Raw genomic sequence first — 17,963 nt, 5'->3', positions numbered from 1 at the left:
TGGACCATATTATTTTGGTATCAAGTACTTGCTTTAAGGTTTAATTATACTCATTTAATTGTGAAATATATTCCAGTGTTGTGAGAGTCGACTGATGGACAACGTAAGTGGTTTCTGAGAGCCCTCACAACTGCAAAGAGACTGATCCTAGAACACTGGAAAGACAAATCCTCACCAAAGACGAGCAACAAACTGACTACATGGCCTGTATTTGATGGTGCAACACATCAGAGACATCTGCCACCAGAATAATACAAGTATGTGTGGCCTACAATGAGGCATTCTGTGCTAGTCGTTGTACCATTGTGAATATCTGCATCTCAGGACCTGCATATGCACCATACGTTTAAAGCCTATTCAAAGTACCTCTACTCCTATAGAATCCTGGGAACTGTAGTTTCTATGTGGCTCTGTGAGGGATAAACCACAGCTTCCAGAATTATTTTGTGGTATGTGTGCTTTAGGTGTGTTTTCAATGTACAGTTTGTATGCTACCTGTGTCTGAAGTATCATTGGTATCTGGGAAATGGATATAAAGCCCTATTTCTCGTCCCCTCTCCTTTCCCTGGGTCCTATTTGGTCAAAGGGGGGGGATGCAGAAAAGTATTCACAACAGAGAGAACTGATGGCTGAGTTTGTTTTTCCTTCTCCTTCCTAATCCCTTTTTCCTTTTGTGTCATGTCTTTCATATTGTAATTCCGTAGGAAAGGGCTGGCTTATTACTGATCTTTTTAAGATGCTTTCTCAGCTGAAGAGCAGGGTAGGAATGCTTCAAATAAACAAATCTCAACTGTGATCATTATTCCATTGGTTGAGAACATGTGGGCTTTGTGATGTCATAGCTATGACATCACCTCAACGCAGGCCAAGGCTCCTTTCTGGCAACCACAGCAAAGGGTGATGCCTTGGCTAGTGTTTTGGCTAATAGCCCAGGACATTGCAGGATCCCATGGATGCCTGAAATGCAGTGCAGATGCCATGGCAGTTGTGAGGGAATTCAAAGATACCTACCTGGACAGGCACCTCTTCTGGAACCCACAACTCAAAGCAAAACTAAAGGCAGACTTGGATAATTTCGTAGAAGAGCTCACTCATCAGAGAATCGATGCAAAAAAATACATGGGTGTTATTGGTACGGCTGCACCCACCCCAGTGCTCCTGCCAGGGAATCCATATATTTGGGGGGGGGTTGAATATTAAGAATTCCAGGGGCCAAAGGCACCACCCTGACCTCAGCATACCCTAATAGGATATGCATGCATATATATTTTTAGCACTGGAACTTTAATTGTGCAAGTTGTGGGTCAGATAGCATATTATCATATAAACTGCATTAATTGCCCTGCCCTTAGTATTAAAATGTTAGAGGCCCAGTCAACAAAACCTAGTAGCTTATGGCATATCCTAGATGCTACGAAATAAAACAGAGAGGGCAGAAGGCAGTTTGGGCTGGGGACCCAGCCAAGAACCAGCCTCAAAATCTAGAACTCTGAGGGAAATAATTTCCTGCCAGGTAAGGCCTGAATAAAGGCCTCCCTGACAGGTAACCTCACCCCCCTCACAGAAACTCACTTCCCTAGGAAAGAAGGATATGAATCAGCTAGGATGACAAGCAATAATATTTTCAACATTTCTGTGTGTGGAGATTTAATTTAAGGAGATGCTGTGCCTGCCCACCACCTAAAGTTTGGCAGGTAGATAGGCCCACCTGGCTTTTTCGTCCTTGAGCTCTTATGGTTTGGCTAAAGAGTTAAGCGGAGGGTGACCAAGGGATGGAGTCCAGGTTGTAGAGGACAGAGACAGGTGCTCATGGCCTGACCTGCCATGTGCCCCCTAAGCTGTGGTAAATGACTTTGTGTGTGGAACTGAGGAGAGCAGCGGCCACCATACTGGCCTTCACCTCTGGCGAGAAAGTGTCCTGACTGAGGCCTTTGGTTTAGCAACTCGACAATTTGATGACTGGTGGCCGTCACTGCTGAATTTTTATTTTACGGCGCTTTTGTGTGTGGCGTGCTTTCAATCTGGGTTTGAATCTTATTGTTCTTCTCTTGATGCTGTGTTCTAAATCTAATTTGGAGGATTTCTGTTCTTGAAAGAAAGATGGGGCGCCAATCTTCTCCAGCATATTCCTACACCTTTTATTCGAGTCAGAAGAAGTTAGTTATCATTGAGTTCTTATGCTCCTATAAGAGGCCACGTGATAGGAGTTTATGCAATCATGTATGGCGTGGAAAAAGTGGAGGGGCTTTCTTCTCCCTCTCTCATAACATTGGAACTCATGGACATCCAGTCAAGCTGAATGATGGACTAGGTGATCCACTGGATCCCTTCCAACTCTATAATTCAAGGATTCTAAGTACTACTTCACACAGTGCGTAGCTAAACTGTGGAACTTGCTCCCGCAGAAGACAGTGACAGCCACCAACTTGGATGGTTTTAAAAGAAGATTAGAGAAATTAATGGAAGATAAGGCTATCAAGGGCTGCTAGCCACAACGGCCATGTTCTGGTCAGCCATTGTGAGAAGAGCCACTGGCCTGATCCTGCAGGCATACGTTATGCTCTTATAGTTGTGTGAGCTGCCCTGTGGTTTATTTTGAAGGATTATACATAGAGATTGACTGAATAAATATTGACTCCAGTGGGATTTAACTCCCAGGTTTACATGGGATTGTATGCATAATGAATACATATTAAAATGCATACATACAATAATAGGGAGAAAAACAATGGAAGGAAGAGGAAAACAAGCTGCAATTGCTCTAAACAAAAACTCCATGTTCAAAGGCAGTATACACCTCTGATCTGTGGAGGTGCCTGCCTTCTGCAGGAAAGCTTTATGGGAAAAGAGGCACACAGCTCTCAGTGATTTGCAAGGCAATTCAGAATAAAAAAATATGGAATGAATCTGGCTCCTTTTTTTAAAATTGTATTTCTCCTCCTCTCTCTTCCATTCTCTTCAGATGAGTTTTCGCTGGCAGACTTAGGTGCCCACTTCAAACGCTGTTTGAAACACATCATGGAAAATGAAGTTAAAGGTAGATATGCTAAAATGAATGGTACCAAATGGCCCTCAGGAATATATGACTGTTTTCTTCCAAATGGCTGTAATATGTTGCATGTATGTATATTGGAATGTATTCGGCAAAGTGTCTGTGTGCGGCCTCTGAAGACATGCTCCTCAAATGTAGGTCAAGATAACTTTGCTTTGGCTGCCCAGCTCATTCATATATCTGACCAGTTGTTGCCCAGTCTTTTACACTGCACAGTAAATCTTTCAGTGCCTTTTACCTCACAATCAACTAGGTGCCGCCATCTGGTGGTTTCTTTAATATAGTGCACCACTATCTTTTTGGTAGGTACTGTGTTGACAAATCAGTCTATGAGTGCTTCCAGATGGGACTTTAAAATTCCAAGTGGGTTGTTCATAACATTAAAGACAAACACACAGAGGATTTCCCACTGAAAGGGAAAATCTGAATTAAATGGGAGAAACGCAGGCTGGCATCATGGGCATAACATTGAAAGTACGGTACTCAATTGAGGTTCAGTTGCCCCCCCTCCCAGCAGATCCCCCCCCCCCGAAAGCTGGCTCCCTGCAATGGGGGTATTTTTACCTGTGATTTCCCAAAAGCAGCTCAACAACTTTGCCTGCTCACCTAACAAAACTCCTGGCTTCTTTTGAAGCTCAGAACATTGTATGGAGACAGTAAACAATGTGCATCCACTAAGAGCTCCTATCTGACAATAAACACATTAACCAAAACTCTGCTTACAGCCCATTCCCAAAAGAATGGAGTGGGGTGTTAGCTTGCATGTATACAGACAACCTCCTTGGATTAATTTTTGCGCTATTCAGTTGCTCATTTAAATTGGCCTCACTTGCCCCCATTGACACCATTATCCAGCCAAATATGATTTATTATATGGCTTCATGACATTATATTCACTTTAGGATTCTTGATTGGGTGGGGTCACCTATGTAACTATTCCAGAGGAAGGAGAAAGAAGCAGCAAATTGGGAGGGAGAGTGACGGCAGGGCAGTTGCCAAGGGAAACAGTGGATCCGTAAAATGACAAATAGGCACACAGTCTTAAAAAACAAACAAACACTTTTAGAATGAATTTCCACTCCACAAGCTCTTGGCTCAGAAATAAATGAAACTTTGACCCCAGTCCTATTTCCCATAAAATTGGGGGGGGGGGAGAATGTAAAATGTGGCTCAACAGGTCATGCTCAGATACATGCATGTTTCTGATCACAATGGCTGACAGCAGGTTTGTTTATACTTATGTAGCTCTGCTGCCTCCTAACTGAATTATAAGCCTTTATTATATAGGCAATATAGTTGTTGGGTGCCCCTGCTGGAAACACTGCTGTTTCTGTTGTTATCTAGGTCTTTGTGGGGGGGGGGGAAGGAATTTGGAACTGGAAGAAGCATTTCCTTCGACTCTTGCTCTTCCTGCATGCTGCTAAACTTTGTTTAGAGGATAGATCGGATGAAAAACATGGGGCGGGGCAAAGCACAAAAATGGTGCAGTGTGTCATGTAAACCACCCTGTGATCTTCAGGGTGGCATATAAATTTAATAAATAATAGGAATAAACATTTTTTTTAAAAAAAGAAAAACACCAACAAAAATCTACATTTTAAAATGCGCATTTCTAAACATTCCGGCTTATATTGCCCTCCCACGGTTGGCCCTTCCTCCTTTTCAACATCGCAACTCATCATGCAAAGGGACGGCGCCAGGGGTCCTCATGGTAGGGCATCTGTGGGGGTCCCTGGGCCTGCTCCTCCTCTTCGTCAACTGCTTACTTGTTTGCCCACATCTCTCTATGTCACAGAAGTGCTGAAAAGAGGAAGGAGGTGCCACTGCCTGCCTGCATTCTTACTGGCTCTCTGCCTAGCGGGCAGGCAAGTGGTAGCAATTCAGTGGTGGCCGGTGCCCTCTGAGACTGGTGAGCCAGAAGGCAAAGAGCCCAAACAGTATGTGGAGGCAGAGCCAACTAGTCCTAGTTTTGTCCCCATCCTCCTCCCAGCTGAGTTCCACAGGAACAGCGCTTGCGCCAAGGAAGTAGGAAGCTGATAGGCAGTGCCACCCCCTGGATTGGTTATATGTAAGAAGACAAGAAGGGCGGGCAGATTGAGGTTGGTAGGGCAGTGCCCCATTAGCCTCTATTGGTAGCAACCGTGGGGAACAGGAGGAGGAGCTAGTGATCATGACCCTGAGGAGGTCAGCTTCCTGACGGAGGGGGCCCCAGAGCGGGTGTCTTGTCCAAGGCCCCTATGAAACATGGAGCCCACCTAAACCTCCTGCTCTTACCGTTTGCTTTTCCTTTGCAGAGCCTCAGCTTCATAAAGAGATGGATTCGTGTTTTCAGAAGACACTGACTGTTTTTCACGAGCTGTTGCCCAGAGTCGCAACACGTAAGCTGTGCATAGCTTGGCTGAGCCATATGGGGCAGGTGGGCGAAGGGGTTTGGAGGTGAGGCAAGCAAGGGTAGCAGTCCCTAGTTAATAATAGAAAAATAAAATGAACAGTAGTAGATAGGGGTTATATGGAATGCGGGTGGCGCTGTGGTCTAAACCACTGAGCCTAGGGCTTGCTGATCGGAAGGTCAGCGGTTCAAATCCCCGCGACGTTGTGCGCTCCCGTTGCTCGGTCCCAGCTCCTGCCAACCTAGCAGTTCGAAAGCATGTCAAAGTGCAAGTAGATAAATAGGTACCGCTCCAGCGGGAATGTAAACGACGTTTCCGTGCGCTGCTCTGGTTCTCCAGAAGCGGCGTAGTCATGCTGGCCACATGACCTGGAAAAACGGTCTGTGGACAAATGTCGGCTCCCTTGGCCAGTAAAACGAGATGAGCACCGCAGCCCCAGAGTCATTTGCGACTGGACTTAACTGTCAGGGGTCCTTTCCCTTTAGATAGGGGTTATAGGTCCTTCTTTCTCCCATTGCACCATGCAAACACCCATTTGTCCTCTGAAGTTAAATAGATGCTAACCAGATCAGCTGTAAGGGAAGGTCTGCAGGGGCCAGTTCAAAAGTTGGCAATCCTAACTGGGTTACTGACAATGATGTGGGGGCAGGGGAGGGGGCTGTACAGACACACGCAACTGCCAACTTACTTACTTCTTTCTCTTTGCAGATCAATGCAGCAATGAATGCGGTGAGTAAAATGAACTTAGTTCATTTTTAAAGGGAACTAGTTCGACCTGTCCCCAGAGGAACTAATTCTAGTTCATGTTCAGCCCTTTGCGAAATGAACTAGTTTGGCTCACATACAGTTCACAGTTCAATTCATGTCCATCCACATGATCCTCTGTCATTTTCTAACCCCACAACATTTAGATTTTGTGTGTGCGCATAGCCAAAGGCCTTTACAATGTACAACGGAGAGCAAGGAAAGGCTTTCCTTTGAAATCACACGACTTACCCTATAAAAAGTTTACAGCATAAAAAATTAAAATTAGAGAGTATTAACATATCCAGAACGGAGCTTCTTAGCTGCTAGAGCAAATTTGGCTACTAGGTGTGTCATCTGTAGATCATTACCAGTTAGGAGCTCAACTGTGACCTCCTGTGGATATCAGCCTGAGAGACAGTCAAGAACAGGTGGATTAAAAAAATTCTCTGGGCATTGAATATAAGGGGCAGAGCAGAATGTAACACACAACATCCTCAACCTGATTGCATCCATAAATGAACCTGCATTCTATATGGGGAATTCCCAGGTATCTCCCCTCTAAATATGCTAAAGGCATCTGTTGGAACCTTAGTTCAACAAATGCCCTATGCAGCTGCAGGAAAGTCTGTGTCTCAAGGTAACAGGGCCTTGAGTGGTTGATCTTGATTTGGGGGTACCAAATAGAATAATGGGCAGCCATAATGGATGCTCTATCTTCAATGGCATCCTGATCAAAGATCCAATTTCTTAGGTCATGTGGACTGAGGGCTAAATATTTATCCATTTGGAGATTGTAAGGCTTAGCCCTAAGCTTATTGTGACACTTTTGCACCCAGCCACCTGAACTTAGTTGCTCTAACCAACAGAGCTTAGCAGGAATATGGTCCTCGGAGGCATTAGGTCTGTGCCAGTATCTGAGGTAGGCTAGATCGAGTCTGGCTGTTATCGAGGGGAGACCCAACTCATCTCTAAAGTGGGCTGCCGGCATCCCCGGTGGAAGCCCCAATATCTGCTGCATGAATTTGTTTTGTTGGACTTCTAGTTCAGATTTAATACCACTTCCCCAGATCTTAGCCCCGGAAAGCATTTGTGCAATGATCTTTGATGCATAGATCTTGATGGCTGGATTGGTTAACTGCCCCCCCCCCTTTGAATGGAAGAACCTGAATAGCTGCCCAATAAAGCAGGCAGGTAAAATAACCTGATTGCATCCAGGTAGGGTTTCCATGAAAGCTTTTCGTCCATATGTAATCATAGGTATTTAAACCTATGTACCGTATATTCTGGCATACAAGACGACTGGGCGTATAAGATGACCCCCAACTTTTCCAGTTAAAATATAGAGTTTGAGATATACTCGCCGTATAAGAAATACGACCCGGCGTATAAGACGACCCCCGACTTTTGAGAAGATTTTCCTGGGTTAAAAAGTAGTCTTATACGCAGGAATATACTGTACTTGCTTGAGGGTATGACCATCTAATGTCCACCTGGATTTGGAAACCCTCTTAACAAATATGGCAACCTTAGTTTTGGCATTGTTAACTTTTAGATGTTCTTTTTTGCACGGTTGGACAATATGGCCAGCATACATTTAGAATGTTACAAGCTGCTGTGTTGAAGGATGAAATAAACTTTAAAACACTAAGAAACCAACAAAATGAACACAGAGTGGAATGTGAATTGCTTAATATATTTTCCCCAACAACTATGATCTTAAAGCTTAAAGCATCGAAAGGGGGGAGGGGAATACATGTAAGAAAATGAACTTGAAGATGAACTAAAAATTATTCAAAGTTCTACCCCAAAACAAACTTCATTCACATTCAGTTTACCCAGAAATTGTGGGAACTACTTTCAGGCATAGTTGAGAGATTCTTGAACTAATTCCATGAAACCGAATTAGTTCATTCCAAGCACTGAGTAAATGTCAATTTGAGGGAAATGTGTGTGTGCAGAGGGTGGAAGGGAGAGGGGGAAATTATTAGGGTCTGCGTAAGGGGCACTGTGTCCAATCAAGGCTGGGGAACACATTTTTCTCTGTATTCCCTCTCTCCAGTAAGATATCTTAAGCAAAAAATTATTATTACTAGATCCTGAATTCAATAACAAGCCATCAAAAACAGCCAAGAGTAGCAGCAACCAATGCAAAAATAAAATAGCTGCAGAGATAGGTTGTTATTCCCAGTGCATGCCAATATATAATATCTTTCAAAGTATTGTGCTTTCAAAGTATTGTGTCTCTGCAGCCATACATCTTCAGGCCCGTCACAATCTTTTTAGCGGTTTTGACTAAGGAAGTTGGTATGTCCTGGATTTCTGGTTCTCGCCCATACCTGGACAACATTACAGGTATGGTGCCTCCTTTATAAGGAAGAGATCCTGTTGTAAGTGGGGCAGGGGAAAAGCCATTCCCTGTCTTTCAAGACTTCCTTATCAGAGAGGGGCTATTTGCAGAAGTGTTTCGACTTTCTTCTGCCAGATGATGGAGAGGGAGGCATAGCTGCCAAGTTATCCCTTTTTTTAAGGGAAATTCCATTATGCTGAATAGGCTTCCTCGCAAGAAAAGGGAAAACTTGGCAGCTATGGAGGGAGGTAGCACCTGCCAGATGTCTGGGGTAAATGGATCAATTCCTCCTACCCGAGAACAAAATGGCTGCAAATTGATGCTTACATGCATAGGCTTCCCCGGTCATAGGAAGCCTTACCTGAGTTATGGTTGTATACATTCACTGGCAGCAGCTCTCCAGGGTCTCAAACAGAGAAAAGTCATTCATTTCACATGTGATCTGGTTTTCCTAGCTAGGCATGCCAGGACCAGATCTGGGGACATCTACATTCAAAGCATATACTCTGCGGTTGAACTATGGCTCCTTCCCTCAGGAGTCTCTTGAGGCCTTTTGTTGCCAGAGGAAGAAACCCCAAATGATCCGCCAAACCTTCCCACCTAGTTAATACAGGAAACAAGCCCCAGGAGAGTTCTGCGCTATTAGAGCCCATAGATTATCAGCCAGCTCCTGTGGACCTGCCATTAACGGCAACATGATGTTACAGTGTGACCATGTCTACATATGTAAAGCGATGTCCTTGTCCACGTGTATCCAACTGATATGCTCAGAGTCAATGCACCCAATGGGGCAAATTAAACTGTTGCTATGGTGAATTAAAGGGACGTGGGTGGCGCTGTGAGTTAAACCACAGAGCCTAGGGCTTGCTGATCAGAAGGTGGGCGGTTTGAATCCCCGCGACAGGGTGAGCTCTCGTTGCTCGGTCCCTGCTCCTGCCAACCTAGCAGTTCAAAAGCACATAGTGCAAGTAGATCAATAGGTACCGCTCCAGCGGGAAGGTAAACGGCGTTTCTGTGCGCTGCTCTGGTTCGCCAGAAGCGGCTTAGTCATGCTGGCCACATGACTCGGAAGCTGTATGCCGGCTCCCTCGGCCAGTAAAGCGAGATGAGTGCACAACGGCCAGGGGTCAGCAAACTTTTTCAGCAGGGGGCCGGTCCACTGTCCCTCAGACCTTGTGGGGGGGCGGACTATATTTTGGAAAAAAAATATGAATGAATTCCTATGCCCCACAAATAACCCAGAGATGCATTTTAAATAAAAGGACACTTCTACTCATGTAAAAACATTAGGCAGGCCCCACAAATAACCCAGAGATGCATTTTAAATAAAAGAACACATTCTACTCATGTAAAAACATGCTGATTCCCGGACCATCCGCGGGCCGGATTTAGAAGGCGATTGGGCCGCATCCGGCCCCCGGGCCTTAGTTTGGGGACCCTGCCTTATGGTGAATTAAAACCAAGCAACAAACCAAAGCTTAAAATAAAGAAGACAAAAGCCAAAATGTTTTGCTGTAAGAATTTAAAATTTCTGTTTTGTTAGTCTCTCTCACACACACATTCCAGTTGGACTGGTGGCTTTGGGGTTAAATCTAAAAGTCCATAGGGATAAGAGGCAGTTAACATAAGAGGAAGGTGTTGAGTGCCACATAGACACTAATACAGCTCAGCTAGTTTAGAGTGGGAAGTTAGAACAGAATAGAAGCAGTGCTGGCTAGAAGGAGCATACCGGTAGCTACCCTGGTTGAGAAATTAGAGAAACAGAAAGGCAGAAACAGAGAAGTGGCAGTGGAAGAAATGGGCACTGAAGGAACAGAGCACAGACTTTGTTCTCAGTACCTGAACTAAGCTCAGCATCCTTTCACCCAAAACTCCATTCCATGTCACCTTCCAAGCTTTCTTAGTCTTAGCAGCCTGATTTAAAGGGGCAGAAACCCCATTGCTGTTTTTGCTGTGTCCTTGATTAGGTTTAAGTTTGGTGGGGGGTGAGGGTAGGAGAGAGAGTGAATTGACTGTTTACACGACACACCTGCTCCCACGAGTGCTCTCACTCTGATATGCTGAACTGGTAAGAAGAGTCTCCCTTACTGATCAGTACAGTATTGACATTAGCAAATAAAAACTATTAACTTTCTTGTCCTGAATGCTTTCACTTCCCTTCACTATGCTTTGCCTTCAGGTGGCAGTAATGCTCCTGAATACCAGTAGCTGGAAACTGCAAAAGGGGAAAGTGCTCTTGTGATCAAGTCCTGCTTTCAGCAGGCTTCCCAGGCATCTGGTTGGCCACAGTGAGAACAGGATGCTGGCCATTGGCCTGACCCAGCAGCTTATTATGAAATTCCAGTGCTTGAGATTTATTTAAAATGACAGGCAAGCTGAGTTTTTTTTGGTAACACCAATGTGCTAAAACCAGGATGGCAATGCTTATCTTCACACATGCACTACTTTCTGTTGTTAAAGGTGTAGGAGTGGGGCAGACCAGAGGGGTGGAGGCAGAGAATCAGTTGGTGACCCCTATGTTCCAGCCTCAAAGCAGTAATGAACAGGAGCTGCACAAAGCCAGTGCCATCATTTATTCCCAAGAGGTTTGTTCCCAGGGGAGTTTGTGTTTGATGAGCCAGATTGCTGTGCTGGTCCTTCTCTTATTGCCACCTTCTACCTGCTACCTTCTCTCCAGTTCGCCCTCCTTCTGCCCTTCTGCCTGAACCCAGAACCCTTCTTCTGGTCCTCTTGTTCTGCAGGTGTGATGGTCTACGTGTTTACTCATTGCTTCTCGTGCCTCACACGGACTTACACATGCAACAAGAAATATTACTGTGGAGGTAAGAGCAGAGTAAAGGGAGCAGGCTCGGTTGGGGGCCCACAAATCTGTGGCAGAAGACAGGGCCTGGCAGGATTGAGATACAAGAGAATGACGCACGAGGCCAGTCTAGACGGACCCACGGGGACTAGTTGTAAGTAATAAGGCAGGCAGGAAGGGGAGCATTGGCTGAGGGGAGGAGACTGAAGTTGGCAGGGCAGTGTCCCATTCGCCCTAGAGGACAAGCTTCCACTGGGTTTGACAGTGGAAAACAGCCATGTTGCCCTTCTCACCAGGTGAGCTACAAATTTTGTGGTGTGTGTGTGTGGGAATTCAGAACTTTTGGGAGCAAATGGGAGAGTTCCCCTCCTCCAATCCAAACCTTGCAATGGCTTCTGACAGCTAGTGTCCTTAGAATCATAGAATCAAAGAGTTGGAGGAGACCCCCGAGGGTCATAATAATAATAACAACAATAATTTATTATTTATACCCCACCCATCTGGCTGGGTTTCCCCAGCCACTCTGAGCGGCTTCCAACAGAAAAATAAAATACAATAATCTATTAAGCATTAAAAGCCTCCTTGAACAGGGCTGCCTTCAGATGTCTTCTAAAAGTCTGGTAGTTTTTCTCTTTGACATCTGATGGGAGGGCATTCCACAGGGCGGGCGCCACTACTGAAAAGGCCCTCTGCCTGGTTCCCTGCAACTTGGCTTCTCGCAACGAGGGAATTGCCAAAAGGCCCTCAGTGCTGGACCTCAGTGTCCGGGCAGAACGATGGGGGTGGAGATGCTCCTTCAGGTATGCTGGGCCGAGGCCATCTAGTCCAACCCCTTGCGATGCAGGAATCTTCTGCCCAAGGGATGTCTGTTTTAAAAAACCATATGACCAGAGAGCAACCATAAGTTGCCTATCCATCCTTAGCAATACCTGGGAAACAGGCTGAGCAGGCACACAAGTCACCTACTCAGTTTTCCCCACTATGGTGAACTAGGTTGTATTTCTAACTTGCATCTATTATATAAATGAGCACATGCACATTTCATGTGAATATGTGACGTGACTCTCTCTCTCTCTCTCTCTCTCTCTCTCTCTCTCTCTCTCTCTCTCTCTCTCTCTCTCTCTCTCTCTCGTGATGCCCAAGTGACCACTCAACTCATCTTGCCCTGAGAATAAAATCCCAGCCCCAGATTTCTCCACCAAACCCTTCACCAATCCTCTTCCTCCACCTTGAACACAATAATCCCCACCAGGCTCCTTCCTTCCCTGCCAGTCCCATTACTAGTTAGATGATAGCTTTCCTGGGCTGTATACCATAGGGACTCTCTTTTGACTGAAGATCAGGGTACAAATGCCTTAAATAATAAGAACAACTAACAACGTGTCCCTGTATCAGTAAAAAAGTGGCTTCTTAGAGTGCTGTTTGTATGTTCTAACGGTTTTACTTGTGATTTGTGGGGCAATCAGTGATAATGTTGCATATGTGGTATGGGCAGTAGTGGATTAAATGTTAAGTACCTAGAAGAGCAGATTTTGGATACTTGGATTTTGCAGAAAGGAGGATACAAGTGGAAATGGATGAAGATCTAGTTCTGGATTGTGCTCTGCAGTGGCACAAGCTTACCCAAAGTGTGAAGAAATACAACTTCTACCGGGTAGGCAGTGCCTCTAAGAAGTGGCCTTCCCCTTTGCCAGCCCACTTGCCTCCCCAAAAATCTACTGCCACTTACTTTTGACCTGTAACTCCCCACCCATGCCAAGAGTTAGCTTATGTGTCAATCACATTTTCATGCTGCAGAGTTCAGGGCGACATACATGCGCCCCCTTTTTTTATGCTCACGACAACCTTGTTAAGTGCAGAGTGTGACAGGTGGCCACAACCTCTGTGAGCTTCATGTCTCAGGTAGAGATTTGGGTCTCCTTAGACCCTAGTCCAACACTTTGAACCACCACACCACTCTGGACCTCACTTTAAAAAGGAAATAAGTTGGAGTTCAAACCTGTGTGGAAAAGATATCCAATGCTGATAATGTCTAATATTTATAACTCGCCCTTTGTCTGTGCAGGAGGCACCCAAAATAAACAAAACCATAAAATACACAACAATAAAACCACAGAGCACCCTAAACCAACAACCAGCTAACTAAAATGTCTGGGCAAATAAGTAAGTCTTAGCCTGGTGCCCATTGGGCTTTTAAGGGAAGGGCTCTCTCTCCCACCTAGTGGGAGCACACACCTCGCCCAGCGATGGAAGATGGGAAAGACCTTCCTTTGAGAATCTTACAATATAGGAAGGGGGAGGTGATCCTTCTGGTATTTGGGTCCCAAGCCATTTAGGGCCTTAATCAGCATTTGGCCCAGAAACAAAAAAACCCATTACTATTATGGGTGGTTGTACAACTGCAGAATCTAGTATTGATTGAGGTTTGGGGTCAAAGGCTGCAGTGTCCCCAGCTATGCAGTCATACCAGGTTCAGGGCTCTGAGTCTGATGCTGAAGAGCAGGAGATCACGGAACCTGGGGCTGACAGACGGGACCCCACTGAACAAGCACCCAGATCGCCAGGGCCTGTAAGGCTAGAGCCAGGGATCCTTTCACACACCGGAGCCGGAGGAACCCAATGCCTCCTGCTGCATCTCACCAGTCTAGTGCTCCAGGAAGCACCCTAGGAGAGAGGCTATGGAACAGAGAAGGTGTGCCCATCTTTAAGTTATCCACAAGGAGGCAGAGCCCGGAAAAGGTAGTCTAGAGGCAGATTCTTAGAAGGGCTCATTCTGCTTTCAACTTTTTGTTGAAGCAAGTTGTTCAGCTGGGGCTCTCTGTGGTGTTGAAACTCCCTATGGGGGTCTGGCATTGGATTTGAAAACTGATCGTGGTGGGCTGGAGTCAAAGAGGGCCTTGCAGGGGTTTCTGTCAGCAGGAAAACACATACATGCACGAAATGCCACTTCTTCCTTAACGCTAGCGTTCAAATGCAACCTTTCCTCTTAGGTAGTGAACGGCAAGCTGAAACCGATGAGCAGCAGTATGGATTCCTTTCTAGTAAAGAAGGAGGTGAACGTAAATGACACGGGCAGATACCGGTGCGATATGGTAAATTCGGAGGATTTTGTTTCCAGCTACCTTGACTTCCTAGTACAAGGTAAGTTAAGTGAACATGGGGAAGAGTGGACTACATTAAAGGGCTAAGATAACATTCCCCCAACACACACACCACACGTTCATAGAACACATGTGACTACATTATAGGTTAGCCCACTCACCCCATCCCCCACCATGCCACTCCCATGTGAGAAGGGGGTCTGCACACATATGGAGTCACGTGCAAGGAAGGCTCCTCTAGGCAAGGGGCAATCGTCAGCCCGTCATGAGAAACTCAACTGTGCATGTGCAGAGAACCCCTCCTTACATGTGCCTTTAATGAGTAGATGGCAGTGCATGTTTTGGGTGCCAGGGGCATTGGAGTTTAAGGTTATCCCACATAGTTCGCATGGCCTCCTCATGCATTCTTGGGAGGGTGTTGACCCATTGATCCACCTAGCCCCAAACTGTCTACTCCGACTGGCAGTAGCTTTCCAAGGTCACAGAGATAAGGGACTTTCACAGGTCTGCTGCCTGACATTTGTTTAAGTGGAAATGGATAGGGAATTTTCACCTTATATGTACATTTTTTAAAAAAATATATTGAAGCATTAAATTTTTTTATTTTTTTATTTTATTTTTTTACCAAAAAGTCTCCCAGAGAGACTTGTACTAGTCTAAAGGACATGACATGAAAGGAAAAGGGATAGGAAGGCAGGCAGGCAAAAAAAGGAAAAAAAACCTCAGGCACTATATCTCAGCTACAGAATTCTTGTCCCATCTGTCTCTGTCTCCAATTGCCTGATGAACTGGCTGCTGGTGAAAGTTGAGGAAAGAGCCTGATGGAGCTGGCTTTTCAATAGAGCAGCTGGAGAACATGCACTTTACCGCAGAACCATGTTGCCTGCTGTAGTTATATGGCCAAAGGGATCTACAGTAGTAGCCTCTGTTACCACTACGGTAGATGAACTAGCTTTCATTTTACTTTGCAGAGCTGCAAATAGCCAGCAGGGGGCAGTTGAAACTCAATGCTTATTCAGAAGTACTGTATGTCCCATTGAGTTCAGTGAAACTTACAGTACTGTACTCCTTGGTGTGTTTAGGGATGTAGCCTTATTGAACAAATCAAAATTAGATTTAACTAATTATGTCTGCATGCTTGCATTTGGCTAAATAATAGTTTTGAATATAAAATTATTTTATTTTAAGGTTACCAGATATTTTTTTTTCAATGAATCCGGGGACACTTTTCAACTTCCTACTAAATAGATGGATTTTGCCAGGAGACTGATTTGTAAATCCGGGGACTGTCCCCGGGAAACGGGGACGTCTGGTAACCTTTTTATTTGCCATTCGATGTTGCACATACAGGCAGTGACCATATTGCACACATCTAGTTGATGCGCGACTGATGCCGAACAGGGCAGAGTGGGCTTTTGCGCACTCCACTGACATGCAGGGGGAGGGGGCCAGGAATGGAACCCCCATGCAAAATGGTTGCTGCCTGTATGTCACAGCAGACTCCATCCTAGGTCCCCCTCCAAAGTGCTGTTTCCATGTGGGTGAATTCTGCAGCATGTTCTTGACACAATGATAGTGCACTACTACGGTAGTAGATTCATCCTGCTTTATTAGAGGTGGTACAAAAAGTTACAGGATTTCAGCAGGAAGTTACAGGTTGTGCACTGATTGGAAATGAAGCAGTGCAAGTGCCCTGAAGCTTTTTCCAGGCACAAACATGGGATTGTATGTGACCCCCCCCCCCCCCCGACAGCATCATGAGCACATGAACACACAATAAAAAGGACGTCCAGAGGAAGAAGAAAATAAAAAAATTCCTTCAGTAGCACCTTAAAGACCAACTAAGTTTTTATTTTGGTATGAGCTTTCGTGTGCATGCACACTTCATCAGATACACTGAAACGACTGTTAATGACTGCAATTGGTCTAGCGGGGGTGGGGGGAATTTTTCTGTAATTTCAGATACAGGCCGGAAAGAGAAGTTGCTGAATTGCAACTCATTAGCAAGCTTAAAACCATGGAGCCACCTGGAATGAACAGAGACACAGGATTCTTATCTCATTATACACGATCAAGCTTTCCTTAGCACCTCAGCCCTTGCTTCCCCCCCCCTCGCTAGACCAATTGCAGTCATTAACAGTCATTAACAGTCATCAACATGTTTACCACTATCAGCCCATCACCCATTCCCATCACCCCCACCCTCTGAATATACATAAGGGTCTGGCTACTTCTGTTTCAGTGTATCTGATGAAGTGTGCATGCACACGAAAGCTCATACCAAAATAAAAACTTAGTTGGTCTTTAAGGTGCTACTGAAGGAATTTTTTTATTTTGTTTCGACTCAGACCAACATGGCTACCTACCTGTAACCAGAGGAAGAAGAGACGTTCTTACCAGTGTGAGAGGGAAAGAGGATTGCCTCATCTAAGATGGCACCCATAAGTCTTTATAAGAACCTATATTAAAATCTCTCTCCCTCCCCTCTGTGTGTAAAAAGCATTGTCCAGTTAATCAGGGATGCCTTTTAAAAGGTTATTTTAAGGAGTTTTAACTAATTCATCTAGCTGATATATTGATTGAAGGATAAGCATTAACATCCATTCCCCTCCTCACCTTCTCTTTCTGATCTCTTTTTTTCAGTGGTGCCTGCAATTGGGAAGACCACTTGGTTCCCCCGGCCGTCACACACAACGATGACAGTCCCCCTCGCCTTGGGGATCTCATCCAGGGCTCCACCCCCTCAAGCCGACTTCTCCGTTTGGATAGTGATTGGTGGCACAGGCGGGTTGTTTGTCTTCATCCTTCTTGCATTGTGAGTTTGGGGGGGGGGGCTGGGATGGTACCCCGAGGGTGACTGGTAATAGGTTAACACTAGGGTACGCCAGGCCCACCCCTCCATCTTGAGAGCCTCTGCTCCCAAATGCCACCTTTAAGCTTGGAAATAACACAATGCCCTACTCAGCGGGCCAGCTGGCACCTTTGAGGTTGCACCACCATCCCAGAGGGCTAAAAGACGGACATATGGATATAGACTGCCATCAGGTGTTTGTGCATGTGTGTGTATCTATGGAGAGGTACACATAGCAGTGTATAAGGCAAGAGTGGAAAATGCCTGGTAAACTCTCTGTATTAAGATCAGTAATGGCAGAAAAGCTCCCTCAGATCTTATCAAAAGGACAACAAAAAATGTTTGATTACATTCCCGGTGGGAGCCACCTCAGATTCAAGCCTTGTGTCAGGTCTGTTCATGCTAAGCAGCTTCCCAGAATCCTTTGCAAGATATTTGGGCTCCATGACACATACATAGAGTTTCGTGAGTGGAAAAGGCCCTGAGGAAAGCATTCTCTGAAGCTAGAAAGTTTGAAATCTGCTGGCAGTGTCTCTTAATTATTTCTTGCTCCATAACCCCTTTTAACTTTATAGCCTGTTTGCTTACTTTCGTCGTAAGAGGGAAGAAGAAGATGAGGAAGATGATGACGATGACGAAAGTGAGAGTGGATCATCAGAGCTGGTGGCAATGTGA

General features: G+C 45.3%; 1 protein-coding gene across 1 annotated transcript; it reads left to right on the top strand.

Moving 5' to 3' along the window:
* Positions 1 to 900: 900 nt before the first annotated feature.
* On the top strand, positions 901 to 17,963 carry IZUMO1 (izumo sperm-oocyte fusion 1). The gene is made up of 9 exons (XM_060281247.1): positions 901 to 1,132; positions 2,963 to 3,037; positions 5,347 to 5,430; positions 6,151 to 6,171; positions 11,278 to 11,358; positions 12,890 to 12,990; positions 14,327 to 14,477; positions 17,081 to 17,252; positions 17,864 to 17,963. Exons 1-9 carry the CDS (start codon positions 901 to 903, stop codon positions 17,961 to 17,963), a joined length of 1,017 nt encoding a protein of 338 aa, XP_060137230.1.

Source organism: Zootoca vivipara, chromosome 13, assembly GCF_963506605.1.
Source record: "Zootoca vivipara chromosome 13, rZooViv1.1, whole genome shotgun sequence".
Classification (NCBI taxonomy): Eukaryota; Metazoa; Chordata; class Lepidosauria; order Squamata; family Lacertidae; genus Zootoca; species Zootoca vivipara.
The sequence above is the reverse complement of the archived record's forward strand: the minus strand, read 5'-3'. Positions and strand labels throughout refer to the sequence as shown.

Coding starts and splice junctions, on each gene's coding strand:
- IZUMO1 (XM_060281247.1), top strand. CDS start 901: ATGCCTTGGCTAGTGTTTTGGCTAATAGCCCAGGACATTGCAGGATCC. Junction 6,172..11,277: donor TCAATGCAGCAATGAATGCG/GTGAGTAAAATG, acceptor CTTGTTCTGCAG/GTGTGATGGTCTACGTGTTT. Junction 12,991..14,326: donor AGAAATACAACTTCTACCGG/GTAGGCAGTGCC, acceptor CTTTCCTCTTAG/GTAGTGAACGGCAAGCTGAA.